General features: G+C 41.1%; 1 protein-coding gene across 1 annotated transcript; it reads left to right on the top strand.

The window, feature by feature from the left end:
* On the top strand, positions 1–26600 carry BMP3 (bone morphogenetic protein 3; the record flags this gene model as incomplete). Its single annotated transcript, XM_080666777.1, has 3 exons — positions 1–325; positions 18784–19694; positions 26409–26600. Exons 1-3 carry the CDS (start codon positions 4–6, stop codon positions 26598–26600), a joined length of 1425 nt encoding a protein of 474 aa, XP_080522903.1. The 5' UTR covers positions 1–3.
* Positions 26601–27905: the final 1305 nt, after the last annotated feature.

Here is a 27905-nt window from a genome sequence, read left to right as displayed (position 1 = left end):
GCTATGGCCGGGGCGCGCAGGCTGCTGTGTCTGTGGCTGGGCTGCTTCTGCGTGAGCCTGGCGCGGGGAGAGAGGCTGAAGCAGCATCTGCCTGAGCTCAGCAAGACCGTGCCCAGTGACCGCTCAGCAGGTGGGGGCCCGGGCCCCGTGCTGCGGCCGCACGACAAGGTGTCGGAGCACATGCTGCGGCTCTATGACAGGTACAGCGGCGGCAGGACCCGGGCGGCGCGGACACCAGGGTCCCCTGAGCGGAGCGCGCAGCCCCAGCGCTCCCGGGCCCTGCGCGAAGGCAACACGGTTCGCAGCTTTCGAGCCGGAGCAGCAGGTGAGTGCCCCGGCTTTCTGCGGTCCCTTCCCAGGTCTCCCCCGGACCCATCACAGCCCCTTCTGTGCCCTAGAGACCTTCCCTCACCCTCCGCAACTGCCCTCCAAGCCCTCCTTCCCAACACACCCCTCATTTCGCCAGCGAGGAAGCCCAGGTTTGGAGTCTCAGTTGGGAGGGAGAAGTGGAGAGAAGAGGGGCTGGGAGCAGAGGAGGGGGTAGGCTGGAGGAACTGCGTGGGGATAAAAAGGGGCTACCCCGTGCCCAGGGGAGCCCTCTTGCCCTAGGTGGCTGGATCACCTCTGGGGTACTTATGTTGATGTTTCTTAAGTCGGTCAGCGGAAATTCCCTTGGACTGGGCTTTAGCCATGTTTACCTAGAGGCAGAGGTCATTTTATGCCAACCGCGAGGCACCAGAGAGAAAAGTCACACTTGAACTAGACGCCTTCCTAAGTCTTTTAGACAGCCGCCTCTCCAGACCTGGCCCCCTCTTCACTCCAGTCCTCTGTATTACTATAGTTGACACTTCTTACTTGATAGTCCCTTGGTGGCAAACACACAAACTAAGCCAGGTGCTCGGGTGTTTCTATTACTTAAAACCCATCTGGGCAAATAGGGCTGTACCATCCACCCTGGGAGAAGTGGGGGTGGGAGAAGCAGCCTTGGATGTAAACACCTCTTGGAATCTGCTGATGAAAGTCTGCTCATCCCATTTTTCAGCACACAGATCGCTGTGGACTGAAATTCGTGGCTTAACAGGGTTTCTCCCGGCCCCCGTGGTGAAGGGAATAACTTATGCTAACAGCCTGCCTCTCCCGTGCTAACAGCTTGAGGGAAAGTTTCCTGGACATTAACTCGGTGTACAGGCTTTGAGGATGCACCAGGCTTTTTTGTTCACTGCATTCACGATAAAGGGAGACATAACTGCAAAGCCTGTCTTCAATGAACCTTGAAAAAATAGCCAAGAATCTTCAAGTAAGGAGGCAATGCCTCATGCTCTATCAGGTCTGTCAGAATCACTAGAAAGAAATCTCCCAAAGCTTTGATATGTAGGACTCCTGGAAAAAAGGAAAACCAAAGCATCCATCAAGGGAAGCCCTCAGCTGACACTGTAAATACACTCTGGAGCTCGTAGGCATGATGACATTTACAATAAATGTGAATTATGCTTTCTAATGCAGAAGTCTTTAGCTAGAGTCTGAGCTGAACCAGATTTCACTTTCTTCTTCAAGCCATGAGCATAATCCGTAAGGAGCTGGCCTCTGCTAAGGAAACAGAAACCCGCTCTGGGTTATCCACAGCACACCAGCCACAGGACAGCTGACCACACCAGAGAAGGCTGTTTACTTTAGTGAGGTCTGAGGGCAGAGCTCAATGAAGGAGCTATGTGGGAGCAACAAGAATTGGAAGGATATTAGGTGGGCAAGGCAGGTGGATTCACGAAGATATTCAGGTCACTCTTACCTTGATAATCACTTTCTTTGGTAATATTCCCAGGGAGTAGCTGAAGCACCCAAGAGATGAATAGCATTTTTTTGTATCAAGTTTGATTTTTACTATGAATCACAAGATTTGGAGGTGGAATGTGAGTTTGTATCATTCACACATATTGCATAATTTTTGTATGCTTGTTTCAGGCTGAGTGAACCTTGAGTGGGAGATGGATAAGGATTTGAACAACTCAGGCTCCGTATGCTTTTTTGGCTTCAACTCTTTTCGTGCATTATAATTTCAAAGTGTCCCTTATCAGCCTCACTGTAGTCTTACACCATCAAATGATAAACTCTGACACGGAGGCCAGAAGTTCTCTTGAAATGATGAATTGCAGCGTGGAGCATATATACAAGGCTGTGTGCCCCGATAAGAAAAGTAATCCCTTTAGCATCCTAGAGACTGTCTTAATGACTTATTCATCAAATGTGGACACTGGTTTTTGTGGAAGCTCAAGTGTCATATTACTACATTGGAAACTCCTGGAGAGGTGATTCATGTTGGACCCCTTCCAATAGTGTTTAGTTACTAACACAGTAAAAGGACCTTATTATAAGGCAGTTCTGGCTCTAATAAGGCAAGGCTCCAGGAAGGTGCTAAGGTTTTCATGTGTGTCCCTCTCCTTTATCCACATCAGCATTTCCATAACACCCTTCATCTTGTAACCCTTCATCATACATTCTGATGTAAGTGAAAAATGTTGTCTGCGTTAATAAATTAGATATGTTTTCTAGTCCATGGTGTTTAGATTTCACAACATATGGGCTTCTCTGTACCAACCGTGTTCCAGATTTGAATGGGAGGTCAGGTGGTATGCTGTTTATATGGAATAGCTGCTGATCCGGCAGACTTTCCAAGTGCTTATTCAGGCTGAGTTATAGCCTTAGAGCCCTATTTGCTACTTGGAACATACCTGATTACAATTATTTATTGTTCTAAACCTAGAATATCTTTGGTTGAAATTTAGCTGCTGTGGTCTCCCTCTGATTACTTTCTACTTAAACCATTACTTGATGGTGGGTGGCATTCATCCTAAATACACTTTCTGCCAACCCCTTTCTCCTGCCTCAATGCTATGCAGTTGGTGTGCCAAAACCGTTAAGTTTGAAACACTCATAAGTCTTTTTGTGATGTGTAAGGGTTTACAGAAAGATAGGTTTTATCTTTCCTTTGTAAAAGGTAATTCACAAAATTATTGATAACAGAGAAGTGCAGCTTAAAAAAACACACCATCTTGAAGGAAGACAAGAGGGATCTAAAATCAGCTCTTATTTTAATCTTAGCTTAAGTTGTCCTTGGCTACTATATAATAAAAGAAGAATAGTTTACACTAGGTTTGCTCCTGGCTTGATCTTTAAAGATACATAGTCTGTGTCCATTAGTTTCCCATCATTTCCACAGTCACTTAATCTTATTTTCTTTCATCATAAATTTAACCTCTTTGGGAATAGCAATTAAAGCACGTGCATTTTTATTAGGAAACTGTCATTATTTTAATTTATGACATGTAAGTACAAAAAACTTGTATTTCAGGGATATGCGTCACCTTTTAAAAAATATCCCACTGACTTCAATAGATAAAAAGAAAATTGAGGTATTCCAGACCCAAAAATGAGAAAGGGGAGTCTTTCTTACTATGACCAAAAATATTTAAAAATTAAAAATATAATTTGATGTGTTTCTGAAGTGCCAGGCTAAAATATAAGGCTTTAGGAAAGACATAATTAAGGGCTGAACAATCACTCCAATAAGAGCCATTCCTGTAAAACACATGGGCCCATGGGAAAGCACCATTTTTTATGGATTTCATGGCAAGGAGACATAATAACTTTATTAAAACATAGTTACCTTGAAATTCCTGGCACCTAGAAACTAGGCTTAAAATTAAAGAGTACTTAGATTATCTGACGTTTTTATTCAAAAGACAATAGTACATCTGGAGAGGGGGAGGTAGATGTGCAGCTGCTTTGAATTACACATCACTTGGAATACATGATAGCCCTTAATGAAGTTTTTACTGTAATAGGCAAGACAGCTTTACAATCTCTGACATTTAAAAATCCACAGTGCCATGAATTCTTGATTATCCATGCTAATGGAAAGGAGGAGAATGGGTTATATATAAAATAATTTAAATTTAGCTTTTTAGTATAATTAGACACACTGAAAGAGACCAAGAGACCATGGGGATCAATAAAAAAAAAATCCCTAAGCAGATAATTCACTCAGGAAATATTTGTACATTAAAAATATATACATAATTAAGAATATATTAAGAGGGTTACAAACATTTTATCTAAGCAGTATAAGTTCATAAGCACTTGAATGACCCAGTTCAGATTTTTCTAAAAGTAAATTAGGAACATGAATGTCAAATATGCTCTTAAGCATTTTGAAATTATGTAATTTTGTATTTGGAAGAGGCTTTGAAGAAAGCAAGTTCAACTCCTGATACAGAAGAAGAAATGGGTGTCATGATGTATTTGCCAGAGAATTTGCAAACATAACTGAGCTTGTCTCCAAACATGTGATTTCTAATAATCTGATCTAATTTTCTAGGAAACATTTTTGTAAAAAGAGGATCTGTAGAAAATATTAACAGGTGATACATAAAATTAGGTTCCACGTTCAAATAAATTTCTAAAAATATGATGTTTTCATTCATATTAGGACCTTTCTGGGCCTTTAAATGCTAAAGGGTTCCCTTAAGATTGGATCACTTTCTCTCTGAGAGAGCATTTTCGAGAATTGTGGTTCTAAAATATCTACTTAGGAAAACACTGGGTCAGAGCCTTTCTAATTTCTGAAGAACGAAGATATGCAAAATTCAAGAAAAAGCTGTCTAATTTCCTATCAGTACCTACCTCAGGATTTCCCATCAGCACCTACCTCAGGATGTGTACTTATATTGTTACTTTTGGACTTGGGTCCAACTTTCATGGTATCATCTTCCTGCTCTCATGTTTTAAACGTTATGAGTGTAATTTTTAAACTTCATTTCCCTTGCTTCTCTATAAATTCCTCTTCATTGTTCTCTATAGGATTGATATTTATTCTTTTGAAAGAAAAGCTGCTCTATTTGTGGAAAAATTTACTAGAGATCATACATGTCACTTGGTTTTATAACCATTAATTCCTTGTTTAAATACACATTTGTTAAAGACACCAATTAAATTTCTTATATAATCTCCATTGTTTGTTGTATTTATTAGGTATTATAAAATCACACCTATCCAAAAAGCCTAGTCACAATTAATGAGCAACTTTGCATATACTTTCTATTCACTTTTCAGGATTTGGGGACTGCAACATCAGAACTTTTCTCCTCAGATTTTGATGATTTCCCCATCTATTCAGTTTGTATATCCTAGTAATCAGTATCTTAATAACTTTATTTTGGTGTTAGTAGTGGAAAGAAGTTTGGCATCACAAAATAGTCTCAGCTTGAACTTCCCTATGCCAAGATTCAATTCAGAGTGAATTTGTAAGATTATGTTATGAACCCATGAAAATAGAATTTTGTAATGGAAACATTGACATAATACTAATCAAGTGTCACAAGTACACCAGGATAATGTCTATTTTGGACAGTGGTAAATGATGACAATGGAGCTGAAGAGCCCTCATATGTGGAATACATTTAGAAATCCATAAAATTTCTAGGCTATGCACATGTTAGGAGTGGTTGTGTCCTAGCATACTTCCACATAAAGCAGTACTCTTGGTAACAGTTTCAGTGACAATATTTTTAAAAGCGTGGATGCCTCTTTATCTAAAACATCCACACATAGGTCATAGAATCAAGTGATCATGGTGGGTTTATTGACTCCTTCAATGTTCTACCTCCCTTTAAGATCCATCTTTTCTTGGCAAACCACAGTAAATGCAGTGCCTTACTTTTATTTGGGCACACTCTGAAACAAAAGTGTTTGGACAAACTGATCCTACTGTATGACCAGGTTCAGGAAGTTCTTACTTTACTGAGTGAGGTTCTGTTAAGTAATTATTTTACAAAATAATTGCACCCAATAGTTTTAGATATGCAAAGTTCTTTGTCCAGTCCTCTGATGTTATAGTTAAAACAGCTGAGGGCCAACATGATCATATTTGCTTTTCCTTCAAAGAACATTTTAATTTAATTGCATGGAATTAATCTAAAAATTTTGAATTGAGTGTAATTGCTACTCTTAGGCATGGGTTAAGAAAAATGGTTTTCAAGTAGAGAAGAGATTCCTAGAGTTGCAATTTTTCAATTACCTTAGGCTAAGAGTTAAGAGATCTCAATGCTACTTTTGGCTGACCTGCTAATTAGTAAAATCATCTAATATTTCTAGGGCTAAGCCATACCTACTGTGCCACTCAGTTGGGATGGTGAAACTCAATTGTGAAAATGCACTACAAGTTTAGAAGCCTAAGTGAGGTGGTCTTAATATTTTGAGAGATTGTCGTTTCCCACAAAACCTTAAACATGCCTAAAATATTGCTAATGTGCAATTGTTTGGAGCCCCAAAGATATATCGGAGTGGCAATGTAAATAGAAAGAGATGACAGTACTCTTGTAATACAATTTATGCCATCCCAAACCTACATTCAAGAAGTTATTCTTTCTGTCCTGATCTTGGTGGCTGAGTGGAGCAGGGCTGCACTTTTTTATGGTGATTTCTTGAAGTTGGTTGTTCTAAAAGCATGGTCTCTAGATTAGCAACATCAGCATCACCTGGGAACTTGGTAGAACTTTCCCAGCCCACCTAGGACCAACTGGTGAAACTTGGGAGGTGGGGCACAGAAGTCTCTGTTTGAATAAGCCATCAAGGTGATTCTGATGCATGTTTAAGACACTGCTCTAAGCTCATGTTCCTAGAGTTTTGAGTATCCTATCATAACTAGCATCTGAACATTAAGATTGGTGAACATGTGAGTCCTGGCCCTTTTAGTGGGTCTTCCCATGAACAAATGGTTTATGAATTTACATAATGGTAAGCATCTTTCACTTTGGAAGGTATATTACTGTACTTATGACAGTTTGGGTCCTGGGGAGGCTTTAGAGTAAGTCAATCAACATTTCTTGCCCTGCTTTCACAGCTGCGGAGAGTTTGGAGTCTAATCAATTTGCTAGAGAGAGGATGATGGGAACGGGGTCCTATAAAACAAGTCTCATTCTTGTATTCTGAGGACCTGGCATCATTTGCTACATAACATGCTCTCTGTAAACATTGCAGTTGAGCTGAGTTAGCTGTTGAAGGGACTAGATAAGAAGAGACAGTAGAAAAGCTATCAGCCAAGCAAAGGTTTTTTAAAAATAAAATTTGCCATGAGAGAATTTCTCACCAGGCATTTTACCATGTACATGTTGAATGGAAATACTATTGTACTTTGTACACACAGTTCTAATAATCCTTCTTTTTTTAATGAACGGAAAGGAAACTCCACACTGTACTTATACCCAAGAAGGGCCTTTGCTGACTTTTGGAACTTGAAGCTACTTGAAAGTGTTTTCACTTTGGTGCTAAGTAGGAAACACTTGTGAATCAAGTAAGTTTACACATTTGTTCATTCAACAAGTTTAACAAATATTTTTCAGGGTATAAATGCTCCATTCTGTGCAAAAAAAAAAAAATTAGAAGTTCAAAGATTTATAGGACATAGGTCTACCCTCTGAGAGCTCACAGTCTAGGAATGCCCTTGGATGGAGGCTAAGAGAAGATAAAATGATGGATGAATATTTTGCCATTTTAGAAAAACATACATTATATCATCTTTGGCCATGGTTTACTTAGGACATAGAGAATGGTTGTTTTGAGGTCCCATAGAACCCAGTCATTTGACTGGGACTCTGCAGGAAGAACAGAAATCTATGACTTGGTGTTCTATTTAGAAACACTCCACCTTGCCCTTGCCCAAAAGCTGAGGGCGGCAGAAAGAAACTGTAGTCTTGACCCAGTAACCTGCAGCAAGTGTTTTGCCCATGATTGTGGTTGCATAGGGCCCTGTCCTAGGCACCCCTGGCCTTTCTGGCATCTATACTTAGTTTAGAGAAAGAAGTAAGGGAAACGTTGTTCTTCATAACATATTTTCTGAATGACTGAAATGTTTTCCCTGCTCCCTGGGGATTTAAGTAATCATCAAGATTTCATTTAGTCTATTTGTTTTAAAATCAAACTTTACATAGAAAGCTTTCCATTGTATGTTCTAATTCCTTTTGAAAACGTCCTGTGTGGGCCAGCACGAAGGTGGACTTCCACTTACCACTCCCAGGGCACCGCCTAAGCTGCCCCCACCTCCACCCAACTCCCCCAGAGGAGCCAAACTGTTGCAAGGGTATGACTGGCTGGTCCTAAGTCAGTTTCCTCGATGAGGCCTTGTGTCATTTGCTGCAGGTGTTTTGTTTTCAGATGAAAACAAATAAATCTTCTGTCTTTATTCAGTAATCAAACTCCTTAAAAAAAAAAATCCATATAGGTAACAGAAGACCTGGGTTCCTCTCCAAAATCCATTGCTAGCTAACTGGCTAACTTCTAGGTTCCTTTTATTTTGCCTCTCTATAATGAGAAGTTGTTTATTCATGAAAGAAGCACTTACTGAGCACAGCTTAAGAGTTAAGCCCTGTGCTAGGGGCTGAAGAGTCTGGTGTTAATTACTACAGGGCCTTGTCTTTAAGGAGTTTATAGTCTTGGGAAGGAGCAACACTATGATGAAAATGGTAATGAGGCAGGGTCTGAACGGAAGGCTTGGGTTGTCATGACAAGCTTGCTTTAAGAGGTAGAGCCTGCGCTTTGTCTTACAAGACAAATCTGGAATTCAAGGAGAGCAAAGGTGGATGAAGGCATGTCAGGGAGAAGCAGCCGCAGGTACAGAGACCTAACAGGTGTGCAAAGGGGCGTAGGGCTTGTTCAGAAACTCGCCTGACTTCTAAACCCCTTTTCGATTCAAAGATATTACAACTATAGAAAATTCAAAGTAAGATTGTAATGCCATGGTAAATCCTAAATAGATTGCAGTAGATGTATCCCCAACAAGGAAAATCCAAGCTTGTGTCAGTGCCAGCAAACTGAGAAAACAGCACCACCTATTGGTAGTTATATTTTGGCATCAAAAATATTTCTTTGGGAGGAACTGGAAATCAAGCCTGTTGTAGTTCCTTGCAAGCAATCTGTGAGGTTCACCTCTCACACCCTCCTTACCATAAGGAGATCTTCCTGTAATAGTCCTGAATTATGACCATCTATCTCCCAGTCCCACAGAAGGGTCTCAATATCAAGCTAGACACTTAGAAAATCATGACTTGTATTGTCTTAGATTTGTTCTCCATTCAACTATCACCTTTATATCTCATTCTCATCTTTGACACTGGAAAGGGGAACCCTGATCTCTTGGCAGGAAGCCCCTCAAGTATTTGCAAACAATTCTCATGTCACTGTTAAATCTTTCTTTCCTCTAGTCCATGGTTTTCTATTTTGGCAACTCAAACTTGTACAGACATTTCTAGACTCTTCAGTATCTTGATAACTTGCCTAGTTAGTCTTATAACCTAGTTAAAATGAGAGCACCCAGAATTAAGTATGTAATTCTAGATATCATTAGATTGGTGTGGCGCACAGTTAATGTTTCCTAGTACCCAAAGACTATAAACAGCTTAAAAATGCATAAGCTATTATTTTGTAACCTGATAAAAACCATTTGTTTATATTATTAACATGTCACTTTGTTCTTACTAATCAAAAATCATACCTCAGCTTTCAGATTCAGTAATTCCAAATAGATATATATCAGAAGAATAGAAAAAGTGAACACTGAAGCATTTTTAATTCAGTGTTTGAACATAGATATCTATGCTACAACTCATGGGGAAGAGAGGAGCCTATGGCAAAACTCTACTTACTGAGTATGGGAAGATACTCACTTGGAAAGTTAAAATGATATCATATCTAAAAAATAAAAAATAATGAGATAATTCAATAGATATTATTGCATATTTTTCCTGGCAGGGAGGTATGATCTCACTCTTATTTATACCTCCATACTCATTTGCTCAAATCCATGCAACTCTCACAGTAATGTTTTTGTCCATTGTAAATACTAAGTGTCTGTTGGCTTGTTTTGAGGGAAAGAACATTGACTTGCACAGAACTTAAGTGATTTAAAGTTAGAGAAAGCAAAAATAAAATGTGGGTTAGAAAAATCAAGGAATGTTTTGTGGAATGGTTGAGATTTCAAGCTTCTTGTTTTAAAAAGTGAAGAGGAGGGAATCTAGAACAGGCAGAGATAGTGAGCCCCCTATCTTGGGTGGAAATGGGGGGAGCAAAGGCATCAAGTGCTGGGCATAGGACACCTTCTTTTAGGAGCTAAATGTTTATTGACCATTCCTTTTCTGAATGTAGGCAGCTTAGATGTCTGTTATGACTTCAAGTAACTAGGTTAATACAGAATATTTTTATAAGTTCCTATTCTAAATATTGGGAATATTGCTTATTCAAGAGCTCCCAGATATCCAGCATACTGTTAGAATGTGCTCCTCCCGTTCCCTCCGCCGCCCCCCAACACTCCCTTTTTCCTTCATTCTTAAAAGTTTGGTTCAGAATTACCTCCTCCCTGGGTATGAGCAAAATTCCTCTTCTCCTTAATGGGCAAAGTTCATTGCTCCTTCCTCTGTGCTGTAAGAGCATAGATAGTTAACACCTTTGACAGCAAGTAACATCATCATGGCATGACTACCTGCATATTGCTTATCAATTCACAATGTGGGTAGCAGCTGGCATTTGTGCAGCCCCGAGACCCAGCCCAGGTCCCTGCACCTAGTAGTACAAAATTCATATTTGTTAAGGAAAACATTTGTTTTGCTTTGGTTCCTGTTGTTGGTTGTAGTGGATGTTTGTGTGTAATACACAGATAACACAAAGCTGGGTATGTAATCTCTATGCCATGAAAAGCACTATTGCTAAATGACCCATTTAACTTCATTTTAGAACAGTTTGTTGGTCTTAGACTTTCAGTTGCAGATGGAACCAATTAGGTGTTACTGGAAGAAAAATTAAAAAGTAATCACCAATATTATCTTTATCTAATAAGTCTTTGATAAGGAAAGTATGTTGCATTCCAAGAAGGGAATTTTTTGTCCAATTTACTTTTTGGTTTACATATTCATGGTTAGCAAAATCCCAATTTTTCACTGTCTTTGGGGGAAAAAATATGACCTTTTTTTCCCTTTGGACTATATGACTACTAAAACTGGTGGTTATTCTAGACAACCACTGTCCAATGGAAATTTAATTTAAGCCACAAATGCAAGCCACATATGTAATTTTAAAATTTTAGTGGCCACATTTAAAAATATGAAAAGCAACAGGAGACATTAATTTTAATAATATATTTAAAATGTTCTGCACCCAAATCTGAAGGGGGAAGGGTTTCCCACACCAATAAGCAGCCTCTCAATTTGAATTTAAATGGCTAATCACTGAGAAATCAACTCAATTCTGATGCTCTATACCTGGAGACAGCATCAGATTCCACAGAAAGGGCCCTGTCCCACAAGTCCACCCTCCACTTCAGACACTAACTGCAAGACCAGGTTGTTACCTGTATTTCTGACCAACTGGCTACATAATTGGAGGCTTTTATAACCCCTTCTCCCCAAATATTCACGTGTTCACCAATCTGGAAGCTCTCCAAACCCTATTTTTGGGAGGGTTTATGGAGGCTTCATTATATAGGCATGATCAATGAAATCATCAGCCATTGGTGATAACTTAAACCTCCAGGTCCTTTCTCCTCCCCAGATAGGTCAGGGAGTAGGACTAGAAGTTCTAATCCTTTAAACACTGGGTTGGTTCCCCTGGCAACCAGACTAGAGCTTTACCTGACCTCCTAAAGTCACCTCATTTACATAACAAAAGACACCTTATGGTTCTCAACACTGAGGAAATTCCAAGGGTTTTAGGAGCTCTGTGCCAGAAAAGGGAGGAAGACCAATATATATTTGTATATATATATATACACACACTATATATACTAGACGCCCGGTGCACAAATTCATGTATGGGTGGAGGTCCGGCTGGCACCCCCCATATGGGGGCTGATCGGGCCAGGCGGGTGGGGGGAGGGGAAGGTTGGCCGGCTGGCCCCACCCCCGATTAGGGTGGAGGGCAATCGGGGGCAGGGCTGGCTGGGAGGAGGGGCTGCAGGCAGTTGGCCAGCTGGCCCCACCCTCAATTTGGCTGGGGCCAGCCTGAGGGAGGAGCTGCCCCCTGATCGTCCTGTTGGCAGGCCGCAGTGTGCGTCATAGCAACCCGTTGTTCCGTTTGTTCCGGTGTTCTGGTTGCTTGCCTTTTATATATCAACTAGGGGCCCAGTGCGTGAAATCATGTGGCTCCACCCACCCACCTGCCTCACTGCCTTGACACCTGAACCTCTCAATGGAGAGCTCCAGCACACCTAGCCCAGCCCCCGACCCCTCTGGCCTTTTCTGGCCGCTTCAAGCCCTGCTCTCAGTCCCTTGGGTCACCTTGGGCTGGTCCCGCCTTCTCTGGGCACCTCCCCACTTCTGCCCCATCTCCAGAGCAACACCACTACTCCGCCCCATCATGGCTCCGTAGGAGAGCGTAGAAGCCTCCCACCTGCTGGGCTGTGCTCCTTCCCCTGGCAGGTGGGCGGCAGGGCACTCTGAGTGCGAGCGGTGGGTGGTGAAGGACTGGTGAGGGGGGGCTATGGGCTCTCATCCCCGCCCTCCCCAGCACAGGATGGTCCCGCCTCCTCTGGGTGCCTCCCTGCTTCTGCCCTGTCTCCAGGCCCCGCCATGCATGTGCAGGCAGCCTCCTGTGATCGGTTGTTATGCATTACGGCATCCCGACCATTTACATATTAGCTCTTTATTATTATGATAATAATAAAAGCATAATATGTTAATTAGACCAGATGTCCTTCCAGATGAAGCTGCGATGGTGGGGACCAAGGCAGCCATGGTGGGGGCTGAGCCCCTTGCACAAAGTTCGTGCATAGGGCCTCTAGTATAAATAATAAAAGGATAATATGCAAATCAACCAAACGGTGGAACAACCAGTCGCTATGATGAGCACTGACCACCGGGGGCAGATGCGCAATGCAGGAGCTGCCCCCTGGTGGTCAGTATGCTCCCACAAGGGGAGTGCAGCTCAGCCACAAGCTGGGCTGACGGCTGGCGAGCGCAGCAGCGGTGGTGGGAGCCTCTCCCAACTCCGCGGCAGTACTAAGGATGTCTGGTGCAGCTTAGTAGCTATCAGTCGGATATCCCCCAAGGTCTCCCAGACTGCTAAAGGGCGCAGGACGGGCTGAGGGACCCCCCCCCCCCACCACCACCAAGTGCGTGAATGTCATGCACCGTGCCTCTAGTCTTATTATTAAATGAACATAATCACAATATTGAACTCAGTACATCCAAATATCATTTCAACATCTAATCAATATGAAATAGATTCATGTGATATTTTACATTCAATTTGTACTAAGTCTTCTGAATCCAGTGTGTATTTTATACTTACAGAACCTCTCAATTTGAATTTAAGTGTCTAATCACTGATACTGGGTAGTACAGTTCTGGCTAGCTAACACTAGTTGCATTTTTTTTCTACGTGCTATGTGCTATACCTGCATTCTTTCAATTTCTTCTCACAACTCTGCAGTTGATACTACTGTACTCATTTTACAGGTGAGCAAACTGAGACTTCAAGAGCTTAGGTTATTTGCCTGATGACAGACATTGGGCGAGGTGGAGTTGGGACTGGGCTATAGGGCTTTAACTTCAAAACAATGTTCTACATTAAAATGAAAACCATCAGAAGAGGCCATGTCTCAGATTTTGGAGACATTTATGGGAAAATACTGAAGATTAGACACAGGGGTGGAGGCGGGTTAACAGCCGGTCACGAGGTGTCTGGAAACATGTTTGAAAGAAGGAAACATTTTGAAGCAAAATGTGGGGGAAAGGATCACCATTAATTTACCCATGAAGACACTACCACTCATGCCCCCTCAGAGTTCATTTCTTCCCTGCCCTGGTGTTTGTTTGGCAACCATTCAATTGCCACATTCTTAGACTGAATTCTCTTCCTTCCACTTTAAATGTCCATCTGCTACACAAAGTTTGGATAAAACTATATGCTATGGTGACTGGTCTGAATTAAGACCAGAGTCTCTGAACAACCCCGATGCCATGGAGGTCTGTAAAATATTATCCTGGTGTCATGGCGTATACACATGTGCACAAATGGCAGTTTCCTCCCTTTTTCTTCACACAAGGTTAAAAATGAGTAAAATAGATTTCTCATTGCACTTCCCTTGTGCTTGGGGACTCAATGAACTCATTTTAAGCTTCCACGTCTTTATAAAAATATTTTGTTTTTACTGAAATATGTTTTTGATCAAGAACATAATTTCATGGTTGCGTGTATGTTTCTGAAACAAATATGTATATGAAACAAGTGCACAGAGGAGGGGCTCTGCAACCCATCCCAGGACTGGATTCTTGAGTCTAACTGTCTTAAGAATAGGAACCAACTGCTGTCCCTACTAATCAATCTCCTATTCTGTTACATGCTCTCATTTTTGGATTTGAAGAATTGAAAATGCAATTGACCAGTTTAATTGACCAGTTCATAATCTTCAGACAAACCCTAAGCAGCATTAATTCTTTATGACACTTTTGAATGTTTAGCTTATTTTTTCAGATATATTATCTAAATATTCATATATATGGTCTTGCTTACCTGCTGTTATCCTGCAGACCGAAGTTTATGAGGCAGGTAGACGATATCCCCATAATACAGTTAAGCCAGCACTAATAACAACAATAATTTATATTTAAGAAACACTTACTAGACTTTTTATAAACTTCTTTACACACATCTCATTTAATTCTAATGACAGGAGAGGTAGGTATTGTCTCCATTTTATAAATGAGCACACCAGCTTGTCTAAAGTGCCTAACCAGGACTTGAATTAAGGTGAGTCTCATTCCATCAGTGCTTGTAATGAGACTGCCTCAGATAATTACAATACTGTGCTATTACAATAGTGTGCCAAACTTATAGGAAGAGTTCTTGGTAGCCTCATAATTATGGTGGTATATACACAATAGAAGATCACTTAGCAATAAAAAAATGATATCTTGCCATTTACAACAACATGGATGGACCTAGAGCAGCCGTGGGCAAACTACGGCCCGCGGGCCGGATCCGGCTGTTCTATCCGGTTCTCTTGCTCTCCCCTCCGCTCCTTTACTTTGAATTTATATTAGTTCACACAAACACTCCATCCATGCTTTTGTTCCGGCCCTCCGGTCCAGTTTAAGAACCCATTGTGGCCCTCGAGTCAAAAAGTTTGCCCACCCCTGACCTAGAGGGTATTATGCTATGAAATAAATCAGACAGAAAAAGACAAATACCATATGATTTCACTTATATATATGGAATCTATAAAACCAAAACAAATGAATAAACAAAACAAAACAGAAACAGACCCATAGATATAGAGAATAAGTTGGTGGTTGCCAAAGGGGAGGGTGGTGGGTGATGAATTAAATAATAAATAAATAAATAAATAAATAATAAAAATTTTAAAGGGGAAATAATCATGGCAAATGTCTCCACTAAGGGAGGGCAGGGGCAATATCATCCTATCTAATAAAAGATAAATATGCAAATTGACTGTACCTCCGCTACATCCACCAGCCATGCCCACCAGCCAATCAGGAGCAAGTATGCAAATTAACCCAACAAATATGGCGGCAGCCACGGAGCTGGAGCAAGCAGGAGGCTTGGGTTGCCCTCGGTGATGGAGGAAGCCAAGCTTCCCACCCGCCCTGGCCAGCCCTGGCCTCCGCTCAAGGCTACAAAGTTTCAATTATAGAAGAAAAATAAATCCCAGATACCAGGGCCTCCACTTGGGTTGCCAGGGGGCATGACCGGCCTGCAAACCACCACAGGCCCCTTGCCCAGGCCACCCCATGCCCCAAGAGAACCCCCACCTTGATCTGGGACACCCTTCAGGGCAAACCAGCCGGCCCCCACCATGCACCAGGCCTCTATCCTATCTAATAAAAGAGTAATATGCAAATTGACCATCACTCCAACACACAAGATGGCTGCCCCCATGTGGTCAAAGATGGCTGCCCCCATGTGGACACAAGATGTCTGCCACAAGATGGCCAGCAGGGGAGGGCAGTTGGGAGGGACTAAGCCTGCGATGGAGGGCAGTTGGGGGGGACCAGGCCTGCAGGGGAGGGCAGTTAGGGGCAATCAGGCTGGGAGGGGAGCAGTTAGGCATCAATCAGGCTGGCAGGGGAGTGGTTAGGGGGTGATCAGGCTGGCAGGCAGAAGTGGTTAGGGGCAATCAGGAAGGTTGGCAGGCGAGCAGTTCGGACCCAGCAGACCCGGATTGTGAGAGGGATGTCCGACTACCTGTTTAGGATCGGGCCTACTAGGATCGGGCCTAAACAGGCAGTCGGACATCCCTCAAGGTGTCCCAGATTGGAGAGGGTGCAGGCTGTGCTGAGGGACACACACCCCCATGCATGAATTTTATGCACTGGGCCTCTAGTCCTATATAATAAAAGGCTAATATGCAAATAGACTGAACTGTGGAACAACCAAATAATCAAACAACTGGTTGCTATGATGTGCACTAACCACCAGGGGGCATGCACAGAACATGGTGGGCATCGGCTGCAGCAAGATGGTGAAGCAGGTGAGCAGGGGGGCCACCAGACTAAGGCGGGGCGCTGGTAGCTGTCATCATGGCAAGCCTCTGGTGGTTACTAAAAATTACTTGCTCACGCCCGCCACAATCCCACCCGGTGCTCACACCTGCTGCTGGCACCGGAGCTGCCGCTCGCACCTGCTGCTGGCACCGGCCCCAATTGCTCCGCAACATCAGCAGGTGCGAGCGGGGTTAGCGCCATCAGCACATGGGAGCAGCAGCAGCAGGAGCAGCGGCAGTGGGAGCAGTGGGAGCGGGGCTGCCAGCAGACAGGGGACCAGGGACTGTGGCAGGAGGGGCTGGGCAAGGTGCAGAGGGTGGGCCTCGCAGCCCACAGTTCCTTGCAAGGTGCACAAATTCGTGCACTGGGTCCCTAGTTATAATAATAATGATGCTAAACCAAGTTGTTTAAGAATAAAAAAGATAGTTGATAAAACACAATTCAATGGCATTTGATACTTTCACAAAGTTGTGCAACCACCAAGTCTATCTAATTTCCAAATGTTTCTATTATTCCAAAGCAAAACCCCACACCCATTAAGCAATTTCTCCCCATTCTTCCACACCTCCAGCCTCTAGCAAACACCAACCTGCATTCTGTCTTATGCACTTACCCATTCTGGATATTTCATATAAATAGAATCAGACACCACCTTTTATTTCTGACTTCTTTCATTCAGCATAATGTTTTCAATGTTCACCTACACAGTAGCATGTATCATTCCTTTATATGGCTAAATAATATTCCATTGTATGGGTATATTCATCAGAAACAGTTGACCTGTTTCTCTCCTTGCCATTCTTTTATTATAAACATGCATGTACATGTACTTGTTTGAGTACCTGTTTTCAATTATTTTGGCTATATACCTAGAAGAGGAATCATGGGGGTACATGATATTTGTATGATTAACTTTTTGAAAACCTGCCAAACCATTTTCCACAGCAGGTGAAGCATTTTACATTCCAACCAGCAATGCAAACAAATTCCAGCTTCTCCACATCCTTGCTAACACTTGTTATTTTGTTTTTTATTATTATAACCAGCCTAGTATGTGTCAAATGGTACCACATTGTGGTTTTGATTTACATTTTCCTAATAACTACTACTGATGTTGAGCATCTTTTCATGTGCTTGTTGGCCCACTGTAGATCTTCTGAATAGAAATATCTATCCAATTCTTTTGTCCATTTTTATTGTTCCGTTTGAATTTTTTTAAATTTAAAACAACACAAAGTATTGTTTCACAGTTGCAGAGGTCCGAAGTCTAAAATGGGTAAGACAGGGTGCATGCCTTCTGGGTGGTCCAGGGGAGTGTTACTGGAAAGAGGACCTGGCCCTTAGCAGGTCTCCCTAGGGTGGACAGTAGTGTGTGGGTTCTTGACTTTGAGCAGGAAAAATTTCACAAAAGGAGTCCAGGTGAATTTTAGAGGACATTTATTAAAGCTGGGGACAGTGAAACAAGGAAGGGCCTAAGGCAGTGGTCGGCAAACTCATTAGTCAACAGAGCCAAATATCAACAGTACAACAATTGAAATTTCTTTTGAGAGCCAAATTTTTTAAACTTAAACTTCTTCTAACGCCACTTCTTCAAAATAGACTCGCCCAGGCCGTGGTATTTTGTGGAAGAGCCACACTCAAGGGGCCAAAGAGCCGCATGTGGCTCATGAGCCGCAGTTTGCTGACCACGGGTCTAAGGTAACAGGAGAGGGATTAGGTGGGGCTGCTTTGGCTAACTAAGAAGTCAGAGAAAAGGGGGCTTTGGGAACAGGTTCAGAGGTTTATCTGGGATGAACTGCCAATTCTCATTACTTCCCTGGTCCCTTCTTGTTTGACTTTTTGTTGTTGAGTTGTAAATTATTTATTCTGATATTAGATTTAATCAGTTATATGATTTGAAAACATTTTCTCCATTCTGTAGGTCGTACAGACTTTCTTGATAATGTCCTAGGACACACAAAAGTTTTTAATTTAATTTTGATGAAGTCTAGTTTATCTATTTTATCTATTTATCTATTTTTTTTTCCTTTTGGTTCTTGCCCTTCCAGTGTCATATCTAAGAATCCATCTCCAAATCCAAGGCCATGAAGATTTTACCCTTTTGTGTTCTTCTAAGAATTTCATGATTATAGCTCTTATATTTAGGTCATTAATTCATTTTGAGTGAATTTTTATACCTGGTGTGAGGTATGGGTCCTGTTTGCTCCTGTTTACTCTCTCTTTTTTTTTTTTTCCTTCCTAGGGAACCTTGAAAGCAAGGGACTGCATATTTTTAACCTGACTTCTCTAACCAAGTCTGAAAACATTTTATCTGCCGCACTATATTTCTATATTGGAGAACTGGTTAACATCAGCCTGAGTTGTCCAGGATCAAGAGGATGCTCACATCATGCTCAGAGGAAACATATTCAGATCGATGTCACTGCATGGATCCTCAAATCCAACAGAGACCAAAGTCAACTCCTGGGTCATCTTTCGGCAGATGTGGGCAGACCTCATAGAGACCTTGTGTCTTGGCTGTCTAAAGACATCACTCAACTCTTGAGGAAGGCTAAGGAAAGTGAGGAGTTCCTCTTAGGATTTAACATAACCTCCAAAGGTCACCAGCCGCCAAAGGAGATGTTATCCTTTCCTGATCCTTATATCTTGGTATATGCCAACGATGCTGCCATTTCTGAGCCAGAGAGTGTGGTATCAAGCTTACAAGGTCACCGAAATTTTCCCACTGGAGCTGTGCCCAAATTGGATAGCCATATTAGGGCTGCCCTTTCTATGAAACGGAGGAAGAAGCGTTCTACTGGGGTCCTGCTCCCTCTGCAGAACAATGAACTTCCTGGGGCAGAATATCAGTATAAGGAGGATGGGGTCTGGGAGGAGAGAAAGCCATACAAGACCCTTCAGACTCAGGCACCTGAGAAGAATAAGAACAAGAAGAAACAGAGAAAGGGAACTCACCAGAAGAGCCAGACACTCCAGTTTGATGAACAGACGCTGAAGAAGGCAAGAAGAAAGCAATGGATTGAACCTCGGAATTGTGCCAGGCGATACCTTAAGGTGGACTTTGCGGATATTGGCTGGAGTGAATGGATTATCTCCCCCAAGTCCTTTGATGCCTATTATTGCTCGGGAGCATGCCAATTCCCCATGCCAAAGGTAGCCATTGTTCTTTGTCCTGTTCTTCCTATTTTCATAGAGTCAGCAAGACACACCGACTAAGTTGTGTGTTTTCATTTACATATCCACCTGGGTACTTATTTATTGCATTCTAAAGTATAATAGGTAATATGGTTATGCTTTGTTTTTCTTTAATGGTTGTTAAAGTAATAAGAAGTCAGTATTGGTACAAAGAGGGATATGAGAAAAAATATGTGTAAAATATGTATTTTTTTGTGTGTGTATGTTGCTTCCAAACACAGTGCATATTCAGCTACAAAGCCTATTCAGCTATATGAATCTATACCTGCCTACAATTAACAAATCCCAAATGGTGGAAGGCGGATCTTGGAGGGGATATTTGAGAATGAGTGGTTGTCATGGGAACATAGGGAAGGACTAATTGGATTGATGTCCTGATGCAGAATATTTTTTGATAAATAGTCTCTTCTGAGATGAATTGTTCCCACTGGGTTCAGGATCAGGGTTGGGCCAGGTAAACTCACCTCATGAAATCCACCAGATGGTTATTGCATTTGCTTCCCTGATACACATAAAAAAGAAAGGAAGAATAGGATACAGTGACTTTGGGATCTTCTCCCAAGACTCATTTCAACCAATCAGAGTTTACCTGTGTCTCTCTTTCAAATCATTGGGGACTGTAGTTCATCATATCAGTCTTCAGCATTCTGACAATTATATTTTCAGAAGCCTCCCCAGCCCCAGCCCCACCCCCACCTTGCACACAAGTTCTTTTTGACTTTATAGCCAGTAAAATACAGTGGTGCGCTCTGGCCTTCAGGTAAGCTTATTGCTGCACTTCCATTCTTAGCTTATCACAATTTGAATTTCTGTTTTACAACGGAAAGTGGTTCTAGGAATAGAATTCAGAGGAAGAATAGAGGTTTTTTTTTTTTTCAAAACTTGAAGTGAATCAACTTTTGCTGTTGGATAAGAATGCAGAAAAAAATCCTTTACCTCAAAGAGTAACCAACTTCTGTTTATCAACTGTTAAAGTAGCATGCTCATATTCCAGTCCCATGATCATTGAGATGCTAAACATACACACACTTAAAGCAAAAGGCCCATAGACTGAACGAAGCCATGTCAGCCTCAGGGCCAGGGACTTGCTTGGAATTCCATTTTCATGTTAGAATGTGTCAGAAGGACAAGCTTTCTACATCTCCTAAGACTTTCCCAAAGAATGTTTTTTGTTTTTTTTTGCAGATTCCATATTTTGTAAACACAAAGTAAATATTATATATTTTTACAATTATAGAAAAGCCTTATCTTCCCTAATATTCATAAAGGACATTTCACTGATCAAACTAAAGTTGTTGGAACTGGGAAAGCATTTAAAACACACAATGAAAGTGCCAAATGTAACAGGCAGCACTGAGTATTCTACAGAGTGCTTTGCTCTGTGGTGTTGAGAGACAAAATGGATTCAAGATCTGTGTCTAAACCCAGGGTGACTGATTCTAAGTGGGCCTCTGAGTCTTCAAAATAACCGCTCTCCCTCTCATAGATGTGATTTCTCGGGCAGCCTGGAGAAGGAGTTTTTCTCTGCCCTCCTGACTCCGGGTTTCAGGGCCTAGGGAGCCATGATAATGGGGAGTCGGTTAACTTTTCAACCCCTAACTCTGGAGACCTGGCTTGGTCTCCATCCCCCAAAATTACCCCATTTCTTCTTGGCTCTGCCTGCTTTAACTGTTCAAAAACTTTGCTATCGCTTCAGCAGAAGTCTACCACAGTTCTCAGTAACCGAAAAGATAATAATTTAAACACTTTTGAGGGCTAAGTTAAGCATAGCAGGGACATGTTTAAGGAGACAAATATGTTAGTGCAGCAGAATGATTAAATGTACATGTTTGGTCATAGCTGGGCTTCCTAACCTTAATGTGCCTGAAGCTTACCTGGGGATCATGTTAACATTCAGGACCTGTTCCAGTGGCTCCGGGGTAGGGCCTATGATTCTGCATTTCTAACAAGCTTGTAGACGTTGCTAATGCTGATGGCCCAGAAGTCATGCTCTGAGAAGTAAATGTGAGAGTCAAATCCTTGGTTCCCCCTCTTACCAGATGTGTTAGTATATTAGTTTTCTCATTTTTGAAATGGATACAATAAATAATAATAATAATAATAATAATAATAATAATAATGGTGTCTACATAATAAACAGAGTATTTGGATTTTTCTGATTTCTAGCCCCTACAGCCAATCTGTTCTCCCAGGGAGAGACCCCTGGAATTCTGCCATAAGATGAAAAATACAGTGAAAAAAAGAGATGCTAGAGCACCTTGCACATAGTAGGCGCTCTATGAATATTTGCTACTGATATTATTATTAATGGCCACTGCTGAGACTGAGGGGAACAGAAAATTACATGTAGGGGCTGAAGAAAGACCCCACAGGGAAAGGGATCACGAAAGTAAAAGATGTAAGACAAGAGAAAGTTTTGTAAATGTTTCTAGTCCCTTTTTAAACACCACAAAGCCTAAAATAGGATCCTCTCTGTGGGTTCAACAGCCTGTGAGCTCTTCCAGTAATGTTTCTTTGGAGAATAATAGAATCAGGAGAGCATCGATTGCAGCAACTGAACCCATCATAATATTTGTCAAAACTTGGAATGGCATCAGAACTCCAGGGAGACATAACAGGGATAAGTGTGGAGTTTGCTCCTTGAGCTTGAGCCTCCCTTTGCCAAGTGGAGAGTGGAAGTTTGGCTGTTACATGGAGTTCTCAGTCTCTCATCACCTAGTGTGGATCTGCTGAACTTGTAAAGCATTCTGGTGGCTCCTTTTAAGGCTTTGTGGCTTTCAAGCGGTACAGTCACCGAAAGGATGGGAAACATAAAGCAATGTGAAGCTGCTCCATTAGGGATAATTAATCAGCATCGCTGTTATCAGCACAGTGTCCAACACGGTCACCAGAGTGAGCTGTTTAAATAGAAATATAGTCCAAGCAACAGAGGAAAATAAGGTCTCTGACCAGATCAGTGCAAACACATGTGGAATAACTGAAGCGCCAAAAAACTTTCAGACTTTAGATATACATTTTGCCCCAGAGAAAAGTCCTCCCAGGCCAGACTCCTCTGCTGGCCCTCCTTCTTTGTGGCCTCCTGAGCGAAAGCCTGCTCTATACGCAGGGCTCCGTGTCTGCAAAAGTCGACAACCTGTTCTGTAATTCAGAACAGCTGTGTTCTGCCTTTCCCAAATTCCAGGCTTTGCCCTTTCACTGATTCCAATTAGATAGTTTCTGGGCTATCACACCCATGTGGGCTGGACTGGAAGAGTGTGGAGCAAAACCCCATGGCCCAGGTCAGGAATGAAGGCTCGTAGCTGATGACATACTCTCCCCTGCTAATGCATTTATAATCAAATTCAACTCCAGGACATCATACGCAGCTTGGCAGGTGCGAGCGGGCCTGACCACTGCAGATTTCATTCACAGGCATGGCAGTTTGGATTTTTCTGATTTCTAGCCCCTACAGCCAATCTGTTCTCCCAGGGAGAGACCCCTGGAATTCTGCCATGAGATGAAAAACACCCGTGTAGCTAAAGCCAAGCCGTATGCCTTTGCTTCTCTTCTCACCACCTTCCCAAAGATGGAAAACAGAGATTTCAAATGAAAATGATTGAACTGTTGTTGCTGACAGAGATCCCAGAGAACCAACAAGGATTAGAGGAATGAAGTTATTTTTTGCATGGAATGGTGCAAAAACTAGGAATAGCAAAGACACAGAATTAGGCAGCAAAGAATCTAAATACTTTGAACCAAACATCCTATACACTATAAAAAAAAGAAATTCACATTTAATGAGTTCAAAATGACACACCATCAATTTTCTGAGTTTTCCAATTCCAATCGCTGTTCATAATTACGAATTCTAAAAATCCTAACTTTTGATGTACTGAGTTACCTAAGCAAAAAAAAAAAAAAAAAAAAAAAAAAAAGGAAGAATCACCTAAACTAACGAAGTCATATTTCATCCTCATTAAATAGGGAGACTGGAGCCTGGCTGGTATGGTTCAGTTGGTTGGAGCATCATCCTGTGCACCAAAAAGTGGCAGGATCAATTCCCAGTTAGGGCACACACCCACATTGCCTGTTCGATCCTGGATGGGAGGCAACCAATTGATGTTTCTCTCTCACATCGATGCTTCTCTCTCTCTCTCTCTCCCTTCCTCTCTCTCTAAAATCAATTAAAAGGGGGGAAGTGAGGGAGACTGGGGAGGGAAATAACACAGATTTGCATTTGGGATTGATATATTTTCCCAACTACATAAGGAGTCATGAGAAATATGATCAGAACTCAAAAACAAACAAAAATGATAGAATGTCCATATGCTTCAGATGAGCAAATTACTGCATGGATCTTTTTTGGGTGACATAATCATTCCAATGGCAGCTTGATAAGAGGATTCCACAGTGAGAAAAAAAGGGTAAACTCCCAGGAAAACTGAGTGGTTCCTGATAAGCCTGGAATCATGGGTTAGTGCTGAATTCTGTGAGCCCACCAGACTGCTCACTGTTTCTGAATCTATCTTTTGTGAGTTAGTTTTTAAAAGGATAGGAATGTTCCTAGGGAACACCCGTGAATATTTTCCATATCTACTCCGGGTCATTTGAACCTTTTGTTTTTGTTGTTGGGAATGATTTCCATAGAAATAGATAAAATGGAGGGTATGCTATTTCTTATAAGTTTTTCATTCACTTAGTAAGTATTTATTCAGCCTGAAGCATGCCCAGTCCCAGGCACCAAGGAATAATGATGCAGAGCAGTGTTTATCGCACAAGGCCTCATCTACTTAAGTAGATCCACTTCCTATGAAATGTAAATATTATAAAAGCCATTAAAACACTAATAATAACAGAATAATGTTGGGAAAAATCTATCCATTAAAAAAATTCTTTAGAGGCATTATCATAAGCTGTTTGGATGACTGAGGGGTGATAGAGCAATAGAGAAAAGTAAATGACTGCAAACATTTTCTTTGGGAATTATCAATACTGGTGAAATAAACAGTGGCCTATTGACCTCTATTGTACAATACCCACAGCAGTTTGTGTCAGCTACACAGGTTTTATTGATGTTGGAGAGCGCATGACATGCCAAATAGAACAACATGAACTTCCTCTCTTTAAAGGGGAAATACCTTTCTTTGCAAAGCTAATTAATTGAAAGGCAGCCTTCTTTTTAACACATATTTAAAATATCTAGAGAGAGTAAGAAACAGTTGCCCATCAAGACTAATTTTTAAAAAATCTATGCCTATTCACAATAAAGTTGAAGTCTAACATATGGGTAATTGTTTTCATTAAAATTGAAAGATGGCATGAGACCAATCAGACTTCTTTCTCTGACAAAAGAATTATTTTAGAAAATACATGGTATGCCATTTTTCTATGTGATTTATTTTTCTCTAGACTTGTATATTTCCTTAACCTTTTAACTTTTTCCAGTTTCCCATACTGGGAGTTTTAGGAGCATGAAATTGAAAAATACCAATTCTTTGGGGCAGAGGTGCCTCTGAGCCATGAGAAACATGGTTCAAAATCCTGAAATTAAGAAGGCAGAGTTTTGGCCTAAATCCTACTCCTGAATTCACACGTGATCTCTGGCAAGTCACCAAATTTCTGTTTCAAAATATGCTTAAAACCATACTGGATTCACCTGCATAAAAAAGACATTGGGGAGAACTAACGTTGAAAAGCATGGCATTTCTCATGAAGTTCCCACCACTCTGGCAGTGCTTAAACACCCAGGGCTTGGAAAAGTGACTGCTTTTCAGTACTAAGCAGAGCTGTATGGCACTCTCTAAACAAAACCACATGTTTCACATGGATGATAATGGTCTAACTTGGCATTTTCTCAGGAATAGATTTTACCCAGGCTTCTTTGGTAAAACTTCTGACATCCATGGGAAAACCATAGGTCCCCTAAATTATTCCCCTAGGATATGACCCACTCTTAAAATATTAACCCTACCACATTGAAGTGTGAACCCATGGAGCAACAGTGACCCCCAGTGGCCAATGGTGTGGTCTTCTTAACCCCAGTTTGTGCTTCTAAGGAGAGGTGAACAATTACATAGTGCAGTAATTGACATCTCATTAATCCTGGTGGCAACTATTAAATAAATCAATGTCCCCTGACATGGTTATTTTATTTTAACAATAAAGTGTAAATATCACTATAGTAGTAGCAATAAGGCATAAATATTAAATAGGGTGCTTTTTGGGTTCTTTAAGATTAGCATAAGATTTAGAACAAGTGGTTTTTGTTGCAAGCCTATTATTGAAAACATCTTAGTATATATTAATCCCATTTGGGGACTAAGTTTTTTTTAATTAAAGGATTCTTGCTTAGATAACTGGATTCAAATTCTCACTCTACTACTTACTATCTACTTGACTTTAGACAAGTCAGTAAAGCTTCTTGAGTCTATTTCTTTACCTATAAAATGTAAGAAATGTTAGTTTTGTTGTGGGAATAGAGATACTACATATAACATGCCTGATACATAGCAAGCACTTAATAAATGATAACCACTTTGGTGATGGTGGCGGAGATTGGCTGAATGTGTAACGATGCCAGGGCTATATTAAATTCTCAAAAGAAATTCATAATGTATGCATTTTAGTGATGAGGGTTGGAGTGGAAAAACAGTTTCATTTAACTTATGTGTTCATCTCCCATTTATTTTCTAGTCTTTGAAGCCTTCAAACCATGCTACCATCCAGAGCATAGTGAGAGCTGTGGGGGTCGTTCCTGGAATACCTGAGCCTTGCTGTGTGCCAGAAAAGATGTCCTCGCTCAGTATCTTATTCTTTGATGAAAATAAGAATGTGGTACTTAAAGTATATCCTAACATGACAGTAGAGTCTTGTGCTTGCAGATAACCTGGCAAAGAACTCATTTGAATGCTTAATTCAATCAGATTATTTTTATGGACTTTTTTTTTTTTTTGCACTGCCAACTCATTTAATTCTAAAAGATTTACTAATAGTCAAAGGAGAATGAGCAAATAGACTGACAATTTCCACCAAGGAGAACTGGACTGTATTTGTTTCTGAGTATAACTAAAAGCAAAAATTTAGTAAATATGGACATCTATTTCTATTTTTTAATCACATGAGAAAATTGATATTTCAAACTGTTTTTAGAAATGTTAGAGAACGTGGTGATTTATTTTTGTAACCGGCTTTGAAACTAGATTGGAAAAACAATGATAGCTTATCATTTATCTCTACTCATAGAGAATAAAATAATTTCGTATTTTGAAGTAGGCTTATCGCCTTAACATTCCTGAGCAACTCAGTAAGTGCTAAATAATCCAATCAGCTTTGATGTTTATCGTAAGGATTTTTGAGACTCTTGTTTACCTGTGCTTTTCTGCACATGGCACCATGTGACGAGTTGTGTGTGTGCTGAGTGTTAGTGTATACTTATGTGTGTGTGCACACTGCCAGGTGCCTATGCCCTCTGTGGGAAGGTTCGCCTAACATGGTTTTATAATTCAGTCTATACAGAATTCTTTGTGGGTTTTTTTTTAAATGTTCTGGCAAGTACCATTCAATTATGAGAACTTTACCAAAAAAGGATAGAGTGATCCAAGAGCATATGCAGAGAGTTACCACTTGGCCCAGCCATTTAATTGGAAATACAGTTGTTTTCATTTCATTGCCTCCCAGAAAAGGAAAGCAGCAACCCAATTTTCCAAAACCCAGATGTAATTCCTCTTCTATACCCCTTTTTCACAAGTGCTTTCATTTGTTCTTTTAAATTGAATTCAAAAATCCTTCCTGAAGTCATTAAATTTTTAGTTCTCTTGCTATGCTTTTACTTCCCATACAGTAATCAATAGATACTGAGGCTCAAAAACTTATGGGATATTGGGGATTTCCTTAAGTGAACACCTTAATTGCAATCACACATTCATTATCATTCTTTGGCCCCATTCAGGTCCAGGCACTTTTTCACATGGACCAGGGCTTTTGACTCAGAAGTGGAAGTTATTCTTTAGCAAAAATCACTAAAAATTATCCATCAAGAAAGGGAGTCAAATATATATTTTTCCCCATTTCCATTTGTCAAAAACATTCTCCTTTATACTTTTTGCCCTTGTTTATTGTCTCAAAAATCTTTCACTGGCTATATTTACAAATGTGAAAACATTTAGAAATGGTTACACACCATGGATTGTT

This window comes from Plecotus auritus (genome assembly GCF_963455305.1).
Source record: "Plecotus auritus genome assembly, chromosome: 1".
Lineage (NCBI taxonomy): Eukaryota > Metazoa > Chordata > Mammalia > Chiroptera > Vespertilionidae > Plecotus > Plecotus auritus.
The sequence above is the reverse complement of the archived record's forward strand: the minus strand, read 5'-3'. Positions and strand labels throughout refer to the sequence as shown.